This window comes from Gambusia affinis, linkage group LG16 (assembly GCF_019740435.1).
Source record: "Gambusia affinis linkage group LG16, SWU_Gaff_1.0, whole genome shotgun sequence".
NCBI classification, from domain to species: Eukaryota; Metazoa; Chordata; class Actinopteri; order Cyprinodontiformes; family Poeciliidae; genus Gambusia; species Gambusia affinis.
The window spans coordinates 3,643,637-3,661,398 of NC_057883.1; the positions used below are offsets into that span (position 1 = coordinate 3,643,637).

The window sequence follows — 17,762 nt, forward strand, 5'->3', positions numbered from 1 at the left end:
ATGGGTGCCTTCACTCGGCAGCTTATTCCCTGTTGATCCTAATATGTCACTCAGGCTTAGTAACCCCGAGCAGACACCCTAAATAAAAACACAGCGTCAGCCTGACCTCGTGTTGTTACAGTCTGGTAAATGTAAGTCAGTTGAGATGGAGCAAGAAGAGCTGAGAACAACAACCGATACCCTGCAGATGGAAACCCTGCTCTATTTATTGATTTTTTTTTTCCCTTACATTTCTGTTTCCGCAGACATGGAAGAGTTCATTAAAGAATACATCTCTGAGGCCAACGAAGAGATCGAGCAGTTCAACCGTCAGCTGGAGCTGCAAGAGGAGCCTGACTTGTTTGGTCCATGATAGAGTCTGTGTTTGATCGCGTCGCCTGTTGGTGGGCGGGGCGGGGCGGGGCGGATACACAGCACCAGTTTAATAGTTTTCAATGAGTAATCCCACCACACGCACCTACAGAAGGTGCCGGTTCATCGGATTCATTCCATTTGTCTGCTAACATCGCCACTTTTTTTCGTCTTTTTTTTTCTTCTTCGAGTGCCCTCCACTCCGTCAGGTGAGGCAGCGACCGCCTGCCTCGCAATAAGCTCTGAACGAAACAGCAAGTTGTTGTCATTCGGATCGAAATACAGATGGACCCGAAACCAAAACACGACCTTAAACTCGACATGATTACGGCACAAAGCCTGCGAGCTATGGCACTTTCACAACCGAAGGGGGATTTTCAATCACACACTCTCACAGCTTGAGCATTTCTGTTTGTCACAGTCGGCGAATTAATGCGTCTATTTCTGGGTTGGCTTGAATAGCCGTACGATCCTGGTAGGCTCCCTGGTGGGGTTTCTCAAGAATCGCTCCTCCTCTGTTGTCACCCAATCCGCCGTCCACCTGTTAGCTTGTTCGCGAGCCACGCTGGAGCAGAGGGAGCGTTTGGTCGCGGAGTGGTAAACATTAGAAAGCTCGACGGCTCAACACTACTGTTTGTCACGTCTCTACAAGCCATCCCCGGCTTTATAAAAAAAAAAAAAAAGACAGACACCCTCCAGGAGATTCTAATTGTACAGTACTTTAAATTGATTAAGAGTCTAAAGCGAGGTTTAGTCATTTTATACCAGCTGTAAGCTGTCAAAAACACATGGAGTCACACAGATGACATTTCCACTTGACATATTTATTCTGTAAACACTTCAGCCAGTTCATTAAAGCGTTCTTTCAAATAGGAGAGACAGATCAGTGGTGCTTTTTCAGAAGGCTGCAGTATGTAACTTTTAAAAACAATATGTTATTTTTTTTTTTTATTTGTTAAGTCTGTCAATATGTCATGACTTTATAAAATGAGACAGAAAAACTTGAGCTCCTCTGCCTTCTTCCTGTGGTTCTTCTGCCATCTGCAGAAACTGCTCTAGGTCAGAAGCAACCAATCGAAGCAAGGAGGAGGGGCTCAGCGCAGTCAATCATGCTTGTGTAGTGATGGTGGAAAAACAACTAAACTTTACAGGAAAACAGTTTCTAGTGTGCTAACTAATCTTAACATTCGCGGCAGGCTGAGTTGTGGGGGTTCTAGCTGTAGCATAGCAAAGAGCAAGGAAGAAATTGTGAGCAGCACATTGACAAGTGTGATTGACAGTGGTAAGACCCTCCTCCTGGTTTTGACCTAGCAGTTTATTTCAGCAGATGGCAGTAGGACCACAGGGTGAAGACAGAGGAATTTGTGAGGTTGAACAGATTTTCTGTCTTATATTAGGCTGTCATGGTGACCGTTTTCACAAATATGTGAATAAATACATACTATTTCTAAAAAGAAAATACTGCAAAAATTGGTGTCAACATATTTGGGCAAAACCTTGATTTACGTTCATAAATGGTTAATGTTAGATACACATTAGTGGAGCATAGTTAAAGGCTTAGTCACAAAGATTTGGACTTGACGTCCTTTTTAAGTGAGTTGCTTTGCTGCTGTTTGCTCTGTGATTGAATACCACGTTGATGTCACATGCATGTCTTTGAAATTGAAGAATTTCCAAACCTGTGTTTTGCTGGTCCTGCACAGGCTTTGGAATTCTACAACGTTTGAGAAAGTGGATATAATAGGCGCAGAATTCACCCGTGAACATGTGCTGGTATTTGTGTGGCCACATAGTAACATAGTGTAGACACTCTTGAATGATAAACTCTAAAACTCGATTTTTTAAAATAGTAGTAGGAATCTTCCAAGTAAAGATGCACCATTCAGAAATTTGACAGTTTTTTTTTGTTGATCTCTGGGTTTTGGAAAACTTTGACCTGCTGATACGGCATTAGGCTAACGACAATTTGTCTTTAGCCACGATGATATGAGATGGTAGAACAATATCAAAAAGCCATTACTGTTAGCCGTCCTCACATAAGGAGACTCTATAAATATATCACAACCAACACAAAGTAATGATTGCGTTGACATTTTGACCTTGGTTATTTTGGCGATTAGTGTGAATTACATGGCTAACATTGTGAGAACGGCAAGCGTTCAGATTCTGACCTTACGCCAGACATTTTTATCGATAAGTCTATCAACATTTAAACAGTTTTAAAGCACAAAAGTTCTTTGTGGTTCTGTTCAGCCTTCCTGTTATCTGTTGAGCCTCTTGCTTTCTCACAGACTCAACAAACAACCCAAATGTTAGCAAGCTGAAAGAAATACAGTCTCCTTAAACTAATTATTATTATTTTTTACATTAATTTGACTTTAAGACTTCACAGTGAGTGGAAATAGGTAACTTTAACCCTTCTCCACACAGTAACACCTTCCACACTGAGCAGTACTAACAGTACACCTGTCACTAACTGGGGAAAGATTCTTGAGTCTATCAGATCACGATAAACTCCCAATTTCTCCGTGCATCTCTGCTTTCGATAGTATCGGAAGATTTAAAGGCATACATTCAAAATAGAGTTAATGTAATAAGCAGACTGCACCTTTTAGTCAGGAGGCTAATAAAAGCAGCCTTGGGATGTCAAGTTAGATTAAATTCCGTCTTTCACTGTGAAATGTTCTCATTTGGTGAAGCTTTCATACAAATGTGTATGGAAACCTGTTAAATGAGCAAAACGTAATTAATATCGCTAGCTAAAAGTCAACGTGACCCTACTGGCCCCATGATTTCTCTCCTTAAAGTGCACTCTGGTCTGTAGAAGCCATATCCTTTCATTCTAGTGGTGCTCCAGTCCTTTTGTCAAGTTATTAGACTACAGAAAAGCAGCTAAACTTCACCATTATCTACCAAAAATTTACATGGAGAGGAGCTCGTTTCATATTTCTTCTCTTAACCATCCTCTACTTGATAAAAGTGCAATTCCTCAGTGTGTTTTTATATGTGATGCCTCTTTAAGGACGAAGATGAAACAAATGAGCTGCTGAATTCTCCAGCTCCCGCCGCTGGTTTTCTGTTCTTTGCTGCCACCGCTGCTCACATGGCAAAATCGAGGGCTTTGTTGCAATTAAATACCACTGGGGGGAAAAAAACCAAAACGATAAGTATTACCTCAGCTCACAACGGATGGGACAAAATTCCAACAGATTACGGAGCTTTTTCAGAAATGGTACAGGATTATGTAGAACCTTAATCCTTTGGTGACAAAAGGATAACTTGCATCTAAGCTGGATCCCCGCTTGAACATTTCAACGATGCACTCCGGGAGGCTGTCTGTTTTCAGCAACAGTTGGCATAGTTGTGAGTTTATGTAATACTGCAGAGAGTTACCTTGATTGACAGCGAGGTGGTTGGGAGGCAGATGCATGGGAGACCGTTGGCAGACCTTTGAACCCGGCTGTGGATCAAACGGTAGGGAGCCCGAGACCCCAGTAAGTCCTTAAAGAGACGGGGTTCTGCTACACGTTAGTGATATTTAAACAGAATTTCCACTAACCGATATATAGACTCATTTATCCATGGGTACTATCGCAACTCTTGTGTGTAGATTTGCATGTCGAGATGTCATTTGAATATTACAATACATATACTTGGATTTTCCTTCTTTTTTAAAAAAAAATGCCTTTCACCAAACTGGTACAACGAAGCAAAGAAAACTCACGTTTATTTTACATATCTGCGAAGAATTTGAATTTACCTCAAAGCAACAAATAGTATTTTTGTAAGACTGTGAATTGAACAAAATGGTTTCCTCACGCACAAGCTTCAGCAGAAGTAAAGGCAGATGCAAATCTTTTGTAGAAAAGCGCACACACGCACAAAAACAGCAACAACAAAAAAAAAACTGACAAGAATCTGATCAGTTGTGAGACGTCAGGTTTCTCTGATCCAGCTGTGCCTTGGCTACAGCTAAGAAAAGCAGAGATTAAAGCTGCTTTCAGAGCTTCATCCTTCTCCCCGTGACAGGGAAAGGAGGTGCTGTCAGGCAAGAATCTGTCCTTCAACAGTGTTGGTGAAAGGAATCCATGGAGTCGCTCTTTAAAGCGGTGTGTTTTATTTACAAAGCCGGAGGGCGAAAGTGGGCGAAGTCACACAGCGAGGCTGCTGGCAGGCTCGGGCTCAAATCAGGTGTACTTTTCGAATTTGCGAAAATCTCCAACAAAAGAAAAATAAATAAATAAAGACAATAAAAAAAATCGGGTGATCCCTGTTTATTGAGAATCGGGAGCCCAACTGAGCCCTCCACAAGCCTCCAACGGGTGACTGCTTCACAGCTCTTCGGCAAACTGAGCGCTCCTTTGTTTCTGTCTTGTGTGCTGTAGCTGAAGTTATAGGACAAAAACGAAGTTTGGTGTCAATTGGTTCTACAAGGTTGGGAAGGAATTGTGGTATCCTTGTAACTACAGTTTGAGAAAATGTTTTTGGAATTTATTTTCTACTTTTAAAGATTGGCTTTAGAGGGATAGTTAAGATTTTTAAGTGAGATCTGAGAAGTTAGTGTTAGCTTCCTTAGCTAAACGGGTGTCATATATACACCGCGGGTGATGATTCTTAGCTCGGGTCCTCTACCAGAGGCCTGGGAGCTTGAGGGTTCTGCGCAGTATCTTGGCTGTGCCTGATGTTGTTCCTGGGATCTGTTGTAGCCACTGTTCCAGTTTGGGGGTGACTGCCCCGAGGGTCCCGATGACCACAGGCACCACTGTGATCTTCACAGAAATAGTTTTCTGGGGGGAGAAATTGGTAAAATCTCACCTCCTGGGGCACCATTAATGCCTGAACCGCCTCTATAACTGAAAGCAATTTCATGAAACATCACTTCAGAAAATCTGAACTATCCCTTTAAAACTCTACAGCAGTTTGGCATGTGCCCACTTGTTAACAAGATGGATATTTTTATGGTATTTTTAAGTGTTTTGGGAAAAGGCAGCTTGAAAATGGATTTTTACCTCCCAGAATATTTTAGTAGCCTAAAGGGAACATTGATGCTAATTGTTCAGACTGTTCTGTCCTGGTAAGGTTAAAAGAAAATCACAGGCTTCACATCCTTACAGTCATCCCAGGAAATGGAAGGTTTTTGCTCAGGTTTAATGTGATTAACTTACCTAAGATTTCATATTTGTACGACCAAACTTAAGCGTTACCGAGGCGTACGGAGGTGAAATTGTGCTTGAAATATTTGATGTGTAGCCTCACACAGACTGGTTGAAAAAAAAAAAAAAAAACTACAACCATGCTGTTATAGATTTTAAGGAACAGTCATGATGGAAGTCAGCGGTTATTTGATGTCATGACGGCGGGATTATATCTATATTTAAAATAAAGGGCTAATTTCTTTTTCAACTTTTACAAAAAATAAATAAATAAATAAATAATTTCTTGTTCTCTATTGTCATGAAAAGCAAAGTAACTTTTAAAAGTGCCAAACTGACTTCCAGATTTTATTCGAAGGGTTCGCGAGGAAATGAGCTAAAGCGACTTGCGTTTGCACAAAACTACTGTAACTTCAGTTTTTCCTCCTGTGACTGATGCTTTTCTAAATTGACTGTTGTATTTATTGCACCACATAACTAATAAAGATATTTATATGCCAGAAGGTCTTCTCTTATCCCTCATCGCGGCATGTGGTGGACTGAATTTGAAAGCCTACAGGTTGTTCCCAGACAGCGGTGGCAGCAGCAGCGCTCCCAGCCAGTTCAGCGCGGCTGTGGATTTTTCACCTGGTGAGAGAACACGAGTCCTTCCTGCCTTGAAAGCTTGTATCCGCGCCATCTGTGGCAGAGAGGGATTGGGAAAGTTGGGTTAAACAGATCAGCGGTGTACGTAAGAGCTTTTATGAGTGTGTTTTCATAACATGTTTTTCTTTTTTTTTTTTCTTTTTTTTTTTTAAGTGAAAGCAGCGGCCCAAATTCTGCTGAGAGAAATTGAGGATGGTGCCCTACATATCCTTCAATTTCCTAATGCTTCGTGAGCCCTGCGCGCACGTGGGCGTGTGTGTGTGTGTGTGAGAAAGAGAAAGGAAGACGGGGCCCTTTGCGTGTCCTTGCATTGTTGCCAGGCAGATCCAGTCCTCCGCATGTCTGACCTCTGACATCAGCGTTTCCTCGCCCCTCTCCTGCCACCACCGTGCCGCCAGTTACTCCCCAGCGACTAGGGGCAAGACTACCCACCCTTTACACTTTTAGCCCACTTAAAACACTCGCCGTATCTCCACCGTTCCCCTTTTTCTCCTGCCCACCCCTCTATTGTATTTTTACCGAGCCGCTGAGCCGAGGCTATTTGTGGGCTATTATATGACAGCAACATGTAAACACTCATCACTTCCACCAGCGTCTGCCAAAGCCTGCTGAGTGAGCCCAGGTCATTACAACAATGGATCAGTGTGCTGGATTTATTCACTTTCACACTGAGGGAGGCAATGTTTTTTTCTTTTTTTTCCTTTTTTTTAGTCTATATGTGCTTTTTTATACTTTCTTCCTTCTGATCTGACAGGATTTATTCTGTCAGGGCAAAACATTTGTACTTTTAACCATATGTCCAAATTTTGGAGGATCCTGCAAGTTTCAGTCCCTTAAGATTTATCTAAAAAGTTTTCTAGAAAAATTGGGAAATTTCTGAGCTCCAGAAGTTGAAGATTTTCTAGAAAAAAAAACAAGCTAATTAAACAGTAAAAAAAAAAAAAGTTTCTTTCTTCCACATTTTCAACTTTTCAACCTCAGAATTTATTTATTTATTTTTTTTAAGAATTTTTCTAATTCACTACTTTTTTCTATCTACAATGATTCTAATAGCTGTACATGTTACTCTAACTATCATAGTTTATTCTTGAATGTCAGTATGACTGAGATTAGTCAGGCTCTTCTCTCCTTTTACAGTTCCAGAGCATATCAAATCAATATTCATGCTCCTTCCGTTTAAGTAGCCTTTCTAAGTTGTGTTGAAGAAAACCATTCAATCATTGTTGTCATCATGCCCAGAATACAGCATTGAGCTTTTTATTAGAGTACATAAGCCATCTCTTTCACAACTCCAAGACATTTATAATTCTGCTGCCCAGCTAGTAACGCTATATATGGAGCATGTTGATATTACTCACATTTTCTTTTCTTTACAGTCTCCCAGCAGACTGTAGGAGAGATGACAATTCTTTTGCTTTTTCTTGACTTCAAAGCTCTAAATGGCCTCACAGAAAAGAGTTGAGGTGAGATTGATGAACTAAATACTGCCTCTTTTTTAGAGGCGAGCATTTCAAAAAAATAATGATCTAATTAGACAACACTTTGAATACTGGGAATAAAAATCTGCATAAACTTGTTATTTTCACGATGCATTTTTATTGCATACCTTTTAACAGCAGTTTTGCATTACATACACACTCACTATACACCAATGCATTCTTGATTGATGTAACCGCATCACTTAGCACCATTTTTAAATATGTACTTTTAGGCAGATTATGACAATGAAATGCATCTGGTCTTTACTCCGTCATAAGGTTAGGTTAATGCCAGATAAATTACATTCATCACCTACTACACTGGTTCAGTATTTTATTTTATTTTTAAGAAAGGCATGGTCACTGAGATGCATATTGGACAGATGAGGGAGAAGTGGAGATGTTTAGTACAACAATAATAAAAAAAAAGCATCTTACAGGAAGTACCTCATACTGAAAGTCAAGCACAACAGTAGAGGTCTGTATGTTTGCTTCCTCTGAAGCAGCGGGACCTTTGCATCTTGTTCTCATTGAATCAACCATGAAAACTGAATATCACAGGCTTCCTGAGTCAATAGAGGTTATTTGACCAACTGCCAAAGCTTATTTAAAATTGAGCCATCTGACAAACAACAGTAAGTCAGAACAGAGCAGAAAATCCACAGCTGATTGGCTCTCAAAGGGGAAAAAAAAAAAAAAAAAAACTGGTGTAATGGTCTAATAACAGCCCAGCCCTCAGTCTGACTGAGGTACTCCAGTGGAACTCCAGCAAACTGCACAAAAAATGTTCCCAATAAACTGAAGCAGATTGGAAAAGAACAAAGGGTAAAACATACACACAAGTTATGAGACAGTTAATGTTATTCAGAAGATGAATATTACTGCTAATGGTTCTTCAAGTTTTTATGACCAGCACTAGAACTGTTGGAGAAGTCTTGTATAAATCTAAAGTGGGCATCCATAATAATCTTGAGTCAGTCACTATCTCGGAGAGCTTCACTGGAACAAAGCTCACACACCTATTCACACCTTAAAGTTGAGTCATAATTTCCATTGTGAAGATTTAGTTCTAAAATTGACTCTCTTAAACCTAAAAGACTGGAGCTCACAGTTTGACTGGTTTCTCTTGACTTTGAGTTTTGTCAGTCCTTATTAGCATCTTCAGTCGGAAGCTGCTTTACATCAAACATCATCAAAACGGACATCTCACTGGAGTCGCCCAAAGAAGCTGCCAGTTTCAGTTGCTGAAGACTGTTTCCACTGAAAACTTCCCCCTCCCAGACTCTGCTTTTGTTCAGTTTTAGGTCAGTTCGGCTCTCTCCCACCACACTTACCCGGAGGGCTCCAGGGACCCGAACCCTGAAAAGGACCCAGGAGAGCGGCTCCAGCAGGCCCACACGGGGCTCAAACAGCACGCATCCTTTCCCCCAGGCAGAGTAGACACAGGGGAATGGAGGTCTTATCTGAGGAGAGTTGTTCCTTACAACAAAATCACACATCGGGCTGAAATCTCCTCCGGTGGTGATCCGGGCGTAGAGCCCTAGCCGATACACCCCAGCCTCGGGTAGACTGAGGCTCACAGTCACCTTGCGGTCTGTGTAGGTGCAGAACACGTAACGTGAAAGTGGAAAATTTGAGCTTATGTTCTCTTTGCTGAGAACATAGTGAAGATCAAGGTCCTGCTGGTTGTGGAAGGTGAGGTTACACTTGCCTTGCTGGGTACTCACAATGGCTGAGTTGTGGCTGAATCTTGATAGCCCTGCCTTAGCCGTTCGGGTTCCTGGCCCACATGCTGAGCCCAGATTGGGAGGAAACAATTCTTCTAATCCAACAACCTTCTCTTTGCAGTGCAGTAGGTAATTTGCCGCATTCTGGAACTTATCTTCTGTCTTCTCATAGTCCCGCACAAACAATGAAAGTCGGTAGAAACCATGAAATGGGCACAAGACGTGACATGTGAGGTTATCTGGTTGAATCTGAGTTACCAAGCAGCACTTGGCTACAGCACCTTCCATTTGTGGATGGACAAGTTCACACAACACCATTAGAGACCGGCAAGTCTTCAACACTAGGTCAAAGACCCCATCTTCCACTTCGGCAACCTCACTGTTCTGGGAACTGCCTATGACACCCAAGGATCCTGCAAAAGGCTGTAGGCCCCAGGACAGGAAAGGGTTCTCTGGCATGTCCTCAGTGGCCCTTGGGTTTGGACACTCAACAGTGAAGGAGCAAACCCAAACCAGAGGAGTTGTAGCATTTCCAGGTCTTGCAAACAATTTGACATCGTATGTGTCACTTTCAGGTGGCAGTAGCTGCAACTTCATACTCCTGTGAGAAACAGTTAGAAGGCCAAAGGAGGAATTGATTGACTCTTTCTGCTCTAAAGCTCCACAGTGGAGGAGATCTTGATGCTGCGTGATCTCATAGGTGAACGTTGTCAGCTTGGAGAAACCGAGGGATATGGTAGCCTCCCCATCATCTGAGTAAGATGTCAAAGGTAGAGTATGTTTATAGAAGAGTACAGAAGTACATTTAACTATAAAAGCTTTCCTACATTCAGCGTACAGTTCTTACGTAAAATAAAAAAATTGTAGACCTGTGACTATATGATAGCGAAGAGGACTTATCAGACTGAGCCCCATGGTGAAGAAGGCTGAGGTCTTGAAGACCCTTTGTTCAAATTCCTCAATGGAGATGGGCTTGTCCAAAAGCTGCCATTTCTCCTCATCTGGGAAGTGTGAATCGATGAATTCCTCTGGGTCAGTTAGGAAATAGAAGTCATCAAACCTTGATTAAAAAGGACAAACATCAGTTTGGTCTGGCACTCAACTCCAAGTCCAGTAAGAAAGAAACATACTACAAGCTGGTATAGTTTAGTGACTACTCCTCTGCACTTGTACTGTTTGAAGCTAAACAATGATAGATTAATTTTAGGATAATTTCCTTTCTGCACCTTTTGACAAAGCTTTCATTTTGCATATCTACTCGTCCAGCTCCCCAACAGGCATCCAGGAGGAACCACTCCCCCCCCAGACGCACAGCGTTCCACAGGTGATCCGACTTCACATTCTTTAAACTATGACCTTGACGGTAACCGATGCCCTTACTGTGGCCAGGCACTTCTTTGCACTCGATTCCCATTTCTCTGTAAAGAAAGACCAAGCACAACAGGTTTTCACTTGTCTTTTGTTCATTATGACCTAATATCCTTTAGGTTTGCTATATACAAAAACAATTGTTTGAAAATAAATTCTGCTGTGAAATAAAAGCGTACATTTGTCTTGTCCAGAGGATATGATAAAGTATTCTGCCTTCCGATTTTAGGAGATTAAACAGAACTCAATGTGAGGAACACTTTAACATCTCTTGATGTCTGAGGACTTGCCTAACATCTAGTAGTCTTCATTCAGTCTCCAAGGTAACGAATTGCTGACCTGGCTAATGGGTGGTGGTAGTGTTCAACATTTCCATTATAGTTGACTCAGAAAGAACTTTAATCATCATATCTTATAGTAGAACCACCACTTTCTCATAAATGTATGTTATCTGCCAGGGCTGGTGGTACATCCGGCTGGATTCAGGCGCATTGCTATGGAGATGACCATAAACAAAATGGGGTAGCCTGTTTCTGTGGCTGCCTATGACACTCAAGGATCCCGCAAAAGGCTGTAGGCCCCAGGACAGGAAAGGTTTCTCTGGCATGTCCTCAGTGGCACTTGGGTTTGGACACTCAAAAGTGTCCAACTCAAGGTTGTAAATAATTCATCCTGTTATCCGTGGCAAAAGGTTTGAACAGGACAAAAAACAGTAATGTAGTTGTTCTATTGCCTAGCTTCTGGGTCCAAACACACTGCATTCTGTGCATCTTCAGTGTTGCCACTGTTGCCTTGAAAAAGTATTCAGACTACTAATTACTGAATAGTCCTTTAAAAGGTGACTTGGTTATTGTACTAATAATGTCAAAAAGGATTAAATTAGATTACAAGTTACCTTGTCAATCACATCCAGCTCATGTCCCCTTTCCCCTCCTCACTACTGTCTAAACCTAAAAATGACCACTGGTTTCCGATACTCATTTTATTGAATGGCTACTTTTAACAGCAATGCCATTAATTTTTCTCTGGACACTTCAAATTTAACTTAAAAAGCATTTCTTTAAGAAAATGTAAAAAAGAAAAGTGTCAAAATTGGCATGTTTTCATTAAGCAAATTTGGTCATTCATAATTTTTGTGATTCCTATTTGCGCAATTAGATCTTCTGAATTGAAACACAGCAGGATAGAGCTTTTAGCACCTCCACAACGCAATCTGGCCGAATTGTAAAATTAACGTGAACTAATATTAATGTTCAACTTGTGACCTGTCCAGATGTCATGCCTCTCTTATCAACATGCAAGAAACTAGCAACTGTATCTAGCAAATGAAATGATAAAAATGTTAAAGAACAGTGACTTAGATTAGTAACTTTAATCAGATTATTGGTTTGGAAATGGTAGCGCTAGATTACTTGTTTCTCAAAAACAAGTAACTAAGTAAACATGTTACCCCATGGAGTCAAAGGTTCCCACACTCCACACCTTTGACAGACACCCTGACTGTCAATTTAAAAATAGCTGCAGTTGCATTTGTGTTTCTTGTTTCTGTGCAATAGCATTTCAGGCATCAAGAGTGATTGTGATCACCTGCACATCTCTGTACAAAGATTGGAGTAGCCACAGCAAACCCCGCGGCCGGCAGCTATCACCTCCTCTGGGGAGCTCAGCTTTTCTGTGTGGCCAAGATACCCGCTCACATCGTACTCTGTGAAGAGATTTGTCACCTGCTTTAGAACGGGTCACTCACAAAGTATTAGTACTTTTTAGAATGATGCAGGTTAGGGTTGTGTAGTTCTGCAAACTCACCAATGTTGTTACACAGCCACACCCAGATGGCTCGTAGTTGCTCCAGCTCGTTTCTGCATCCCTGTGTGATGCTTTGTACAATGGTCTTCACATCATACACACGCTTCAGTTTCAGCTGGACAACGCACACACACATACACGCGTATAAATTAACCATCCAGTTCAGAAAAACTAGTTTCTACGGGCCAATAACGCCAGATCTAATCTAACAACATCAAAAACGATTTTTTTTTTTTTTTTCCAAACAGCTGAGAATCATGTATTTTGAATGAAGAAGGTTGCCCTCAGATCTGCTTTGCTTGATGCCTTTTTTTCCCCCTGCAGTAGATGAACTAAATTATTGAATGGCTAGTTTTAAATTGGTAATACTGTTTACGTTTACTGGTGAAAGAGAACTGCCAGGCACTGCTAAGGACAATGAACCGGATAGGACACAAGGGAGGCATTCTTCAGGTGTAATGATACCGTAGGGTGTGTCCTCACCTCTTCTCCGGCCCTGATGACATGGGAGTCCAGCCTGTGGAACACCTCTGAGCTCTTGAACAGGTCCGTCCGACGCTTTCTTTTGCCTGGCAGAGCAGCTTTTCCTCCCCCTCCTTGTCCCAGTTGTGCTTTCTGGTGCAGGTGTTTCTGTTCGTTTGGCTCCTTCCTCAGTGCACTTTTTTTCACAGCTGTGATGGACTTGGCTGCGCTCTCTGAGGACAGCTGCCTCTTCGCTGCCGGACGTTGATCCTCGCCCTCCGCTCTCAGATTTTCTGCCGCGCTTTGCCTGGCAACCATGGCATTCTGGGAGGCTTCTGGACTGACACAGGGCCGGGCGGCAACTGTGTCTCCCGCGTCAGCAGGTTTTGTGCTCTCCAGAGCTCCTCGGCCCTCATTGTTCACTAATGCCTGTACAACTGTAATGTGGTTCTCCTCCCCTAATGTTGGGTTCTCTTTAAGTTTATGAACTTCTGGGTTCTTTACCAGTACTGGTACCTTCTGGGTTACCTTGTCTTGAGAAGAAAGGCTTACAGAGCAGGCAAATGGAAAGGAGAACTTGTGCAATGAAACTTCGGCAGACATTACGCTGAGGGCATGGTGTTCTGTGAAGAGAGAAGGGAGGTGGGATTTAAAGCAGGTGCTGGTCCCTGCGGTACTTCAGCTCTGTACCTTTACTTTGTTCACAACTTTGCTCACTTGCTCTGCTGCCATTGCTAAAACTCCACACAGACTAGAATTCTAAAGCACAAAAAATCCCCGTCATCGTTCACAACTACTCTTTCTGTTTGCCGATTGGCCGAGTGAAAATTCTACAGGAAGAATCCAAGTGAAAGGGAGAAAGCCCAGACTGTGGTGTAAATGGAATTGCATGAGAAGACAATGGCCAGGCTGGTTTAATGCGAAGTTTTCAGATTTCCTGACTGGTAATCTTCCATTATTTCTGACAAAGCGAAGCTGCAACAAAACTCTACTGATACACAAGTACATGAGCATGAAATGGTTTGTTTATGGCAACAAAACGGATGTGAAACATCATTTCCGAGGTATCCTACCACATGAGACTCTTAATCCTCATAATGCATGCCGCATGCGGAGAGCTTATTCTTACAGCACATTCCATTAAAGACAGTGATAAATCTCCAATTAGATAAAGTCTATTCATAACCATAAATGAAACCAAAGATTAGAACCATTAGTCAGTGTCACAGTTCCTGCACAAAGAAGCCTTGTGACACTTCCTGCTACCCTATGAACATGTTCATGGTGAGATATAAATAAGCCACATATGGGAACACATTCATCTGGTGAAAAACAACTTATTATTTCAAAGAGAAAGCCATTGACACAGTGACCGTCCTTCTGCCGTGACCCAGGCTAAAGGCCTGTGTTGGCTAGCATCTGCCCTGCTCAAGTGTCCCTCTGCAGATCATTAAGTGGTGCCGCGGTGGCCGATCGACCGCAGCTGACCCTGACCTCAACATTTCTTGGAGTGCAATAAAAAGTCCCAAACTGTGCATCAACCTTCCTGTTGGGGTAAATTTAATTCCAACTAGCAGAAAAAAAAGCATGATTGAGTTTATTTCACGTTCATTATGGCAACAGAACATTCTTTTTGTTGCTACATGTCGTTGAGGCTTCGACTTACCCTTTCTTTTCAGAATGCTTTACGTCTGGTGGAGGCCTGCCGGTCTGTCGGCCGATGATGTTTCCACTGTGTGTTCTCACTGGTCCCTAGTCGTTGGTGGGGAGGCTTAAATACTGTGCAAGTGGCCTGCCAGGACCGGCCCCAGAATAACGGGCCTAAAAATACTACAAAGCAGTTAAGACCAGCCAATAAAAAACAAGCCCCGGCCGAGGAGTGTGTCGATGTGTGTATTTACAAGCATGAACGCGCTCTCACGATGTACTCTGTGACTTGCTGTGGGTGTGCTTTACATGGATCATCTGGTCAGTGGATCCACAACAGAGCTTAGGACTCAAGTGAGTGTGAAATAGTGACTGTGTGTGTGTCGCAGTCGCAAACATTATGTAAGTTGGTGTGTATTTTGTAAGAAGTGTGAAAGAGGGATTTTTCTGTTTAGAGCCCTTGGGGTATCTGAGCAAAATATCAATCAGTGAGTGGTAAGTGGTCTCACACCTCCCCTGTCTACATAATCAATATAAAGGTAAAATTGCTTTCATTTCTGCAATGTGAGTTGTGATTTTTCATACTGAAATGCTTATTCAGCTATGTTGGGCTCTATCGATGTATATAAACAATCATACATCACAATCAGTTTAATGTTCTATCAACATCCTCTACCAAATGATCACGTATTTTAAGGAGTGAAGCGTATCTATATTCCAAAGATTGAGACAGATTTATTGTCCTTAAAGTTAATTTGGTGTAAAGAAAGAAAAAATGTTCTAATAATTTATGTAAAAGAAACAACAACAACAAAAAAACAAACAAGTAAACTACTACAGTATGGACAACGAAATGTATTATACGTAAGAAATTTTGTCATAACTATTGAATGATCTCATTTCTGGCTCAACATTTATTAAAAGTTTTCAGTTCTCTCAGGAGTTTAAAGACTAAAACTTTACATTCATTTATGGTAGGAAAGTTTGGAAGAGCGGGAGAAAAAAAAAAAGAAAGTAGCAACTTAAAACTGAAATGACTTGGACAGATCAGTTTCTCACACCAGAAGCGCCAGGAAAGAGTAGGACAAGAGTGTGCCCACTTTTTGGCTCAGATGGCCGTTTTATTTTCTTGGAACTAGCTGTTGCTGGTTTTCATTACCTTCATCCATCTCTCTGCTGGGGAGTCTGGAGGGCCAAGGGTCAGGGGGGGTGAACAAGCAGCTTTGGCTCCATCAACAGTTCTCTCTGTCCAGGAAAGTCACTCGGCTGAAAAGTCTGGGATGAGTACGTTCCAAGAGGTTCCTTACATCTGATGCAGAACCAGGTTGTATGAAGAAAAGAAAAGTTTTAGCAAATGTCATTAAGGTGGAGGTTTGGACGGAAACCAAACCAAGTCTTTACAGGATCTTAACATGAACGGACGAAGATAGCAAAGACTGAAATACAAACAAACACATTTACTGCAACTGAATCTGAGATATCCACATTCATGAAGGCTTGGGTCAGACTTTGGTTGGACGAGTCATGTGGCTGTGACTCTGGACATATATTTGGGGAGTGGGAGGAAAATCAAGGTTATCAAAGTTTTTCACCAATTAAAAACCTTAGAAAACTTGTGTGCTCTTGTCCGCTACCCACCTGTCAGTGCAAGTACTTTGAGGTATGTCTCTACCAACTTTGAGAATCCAGAAATCTAGCGTCTGGTAGTTTTTGTCCATTCTCCAATGGAGAGTAGCTCAAGCTCAAGAAGAGAGCGTGGAGAGTGGAGAGCTCTAGATAAGTCCTGGGCTCAAGACTGGTATCGCAGTCCTAGTCTTTTCTAGTCCTGTCCTTGCTTCAGATGACAAATCCTTCTTATTCTATTTTTTTTTTTTTTTATCTTACAGCTATTGTGAAATGTAAGTTGATGAATTCAATTTAGAGATTGTGTATTGATGTGTGGTTACATTTAATAACTTTATTTGTTACATATGTTTCTTATTTTAATTGCAATAAAAAGTTTTTGTTTGAGAACTTAATTGGTTTTTCATACATTTTTTAACTTTGTGGAGTGCTGACATATTAGTCAAAATCTAAAGACTGGGTCTCAGTCTTGGTTTTGGAAGGTCTGGTCTTGGTTTTGGCCGTGGAGGGTTTGGACCTGGTCTCAGAAGAACCGTCTTTAACTCCAGGCCTATTTGTTTGAGTGTTGTCACTGAATCTCGACTGGATCAAGGTCTGGACTTTGACCATTCCAGTGTATATTGGCTGTTCATTTAGGATGATTGTCAGTTCAGTGCAGTTTATTCTCATTTCACCACAGTCTCACTCTCTAATAGGGTTTCTTGCTGGTTGACCTGTTTTTAGCTTCATCTGTCTTCCCATCAACTCTACCCAGCTTACCTCCATTTGCTAAACAAGCGTTTTTTTGTGGCCAACTGCAAAAGGACTTCTTATAAAATGCTTCTAGCGATGGATTTCTTTTTGCCACCCCTGACCCCCGCTAATAGTTGCCCTCAGATCCCACCTGAGGTCTTCCACAGTTACTGTGGCCCTATTGGCTGCTTTTATGAACAATCCTGACCTTGTCCTTGCTTGCTCTGTTAGTTTAGGTGGACAGCCAAGAATTGGTAGCTTTACACTTGTGCGATGCTCTTTCTGTTTACAATCATGGATTTGGATTGTGTTCCTTTAGACGCTTAAAGCTTGGAATATTGTTTTATAACCAAGCCCCGTTTCTTCTGTTGAACTTTACCCTTGGCCTGCCTGTTGTGTTCTTTGGACTTTGTAATTCTGTTTGCTCTCTGATGTCCTCTGTCAAACATCTGAGGCCTTCGTAGAAGAACTGCCTAGATAAACAGAGATTAAATGTACTATTTACATGAGTTCTGAAGGCTGTTGATTGTATTACATTTTATTACTGTGGTAATAAAATGGAAAGATTTCTACGAAGGCTTATAAGGTCCAGGCTAAAGAGAAATTCATTACGAGAATTGAGTCATATTATGAGAATGAAGACATAATTATAGTTGTAATATTATGAAAATAAAGTTGCAATATTTCATAATGAAGTCATAATACAAGGTAATTGTTGCAATGATATGAGAATAAAGTCAATATGTTACCAGAATAAATTGGTGTACGCA

General features: G+C 41.5%; 2 protein-coding genes across 2 annotated transcripts in view; one reads left to right on the top strand and one right to left on the bottom strand.

Moving 5' to 3' along the window:
• Positions 1 to 6,004, top strand: part of dnaaf9 (dynein axonemal assembly factor 9) — a 28,093-nt gene extending 22,089 nt beyond the window's left edge. Inside the window, exon 37 of the mRNA XM_044142765.1 lies at positions 246 to 6,004. Within this exon, the coding sequence (XP_043998700.1) occupies positions 246 to 352 (107 nt within the window). The 3' untranslated portion in view covers positions 353 to 6,004. The remainder of the gene's footprint in view (positions 1 to 245) is intronic.
• On the bottom strand, positions 534 to 14,784 carry ky (kyphoscoliosis peptidase). The gene is made up of 7 exons (XM_044142798.1): positions 14,657 to 14,784; positions 13,012 to 13,613; positions 12,529 to 12,643; positions 12,310 to 12,427; positions 10,581 to 10,772; positions 10,224 to 10,414; positions 534 to 10,106 (listed from the first exon to the last, which is right to left on the bottom strand). Exons 2-7 carry the CDS (start codon positions 13,591 to 13,593, stop codon positions 8,770 to 8,772), a joined length of 2,535 nt encoding a protein of 844 aa, XP_043998733.1. The 5' UTR covers positions 13,594 to 13,613; positions 14,657 to 14,784; the 3' UTR covers positions 534 to 8,769.
• Positions 14,785 to 17,762: the final 2,978 nt, after the last annotated feature.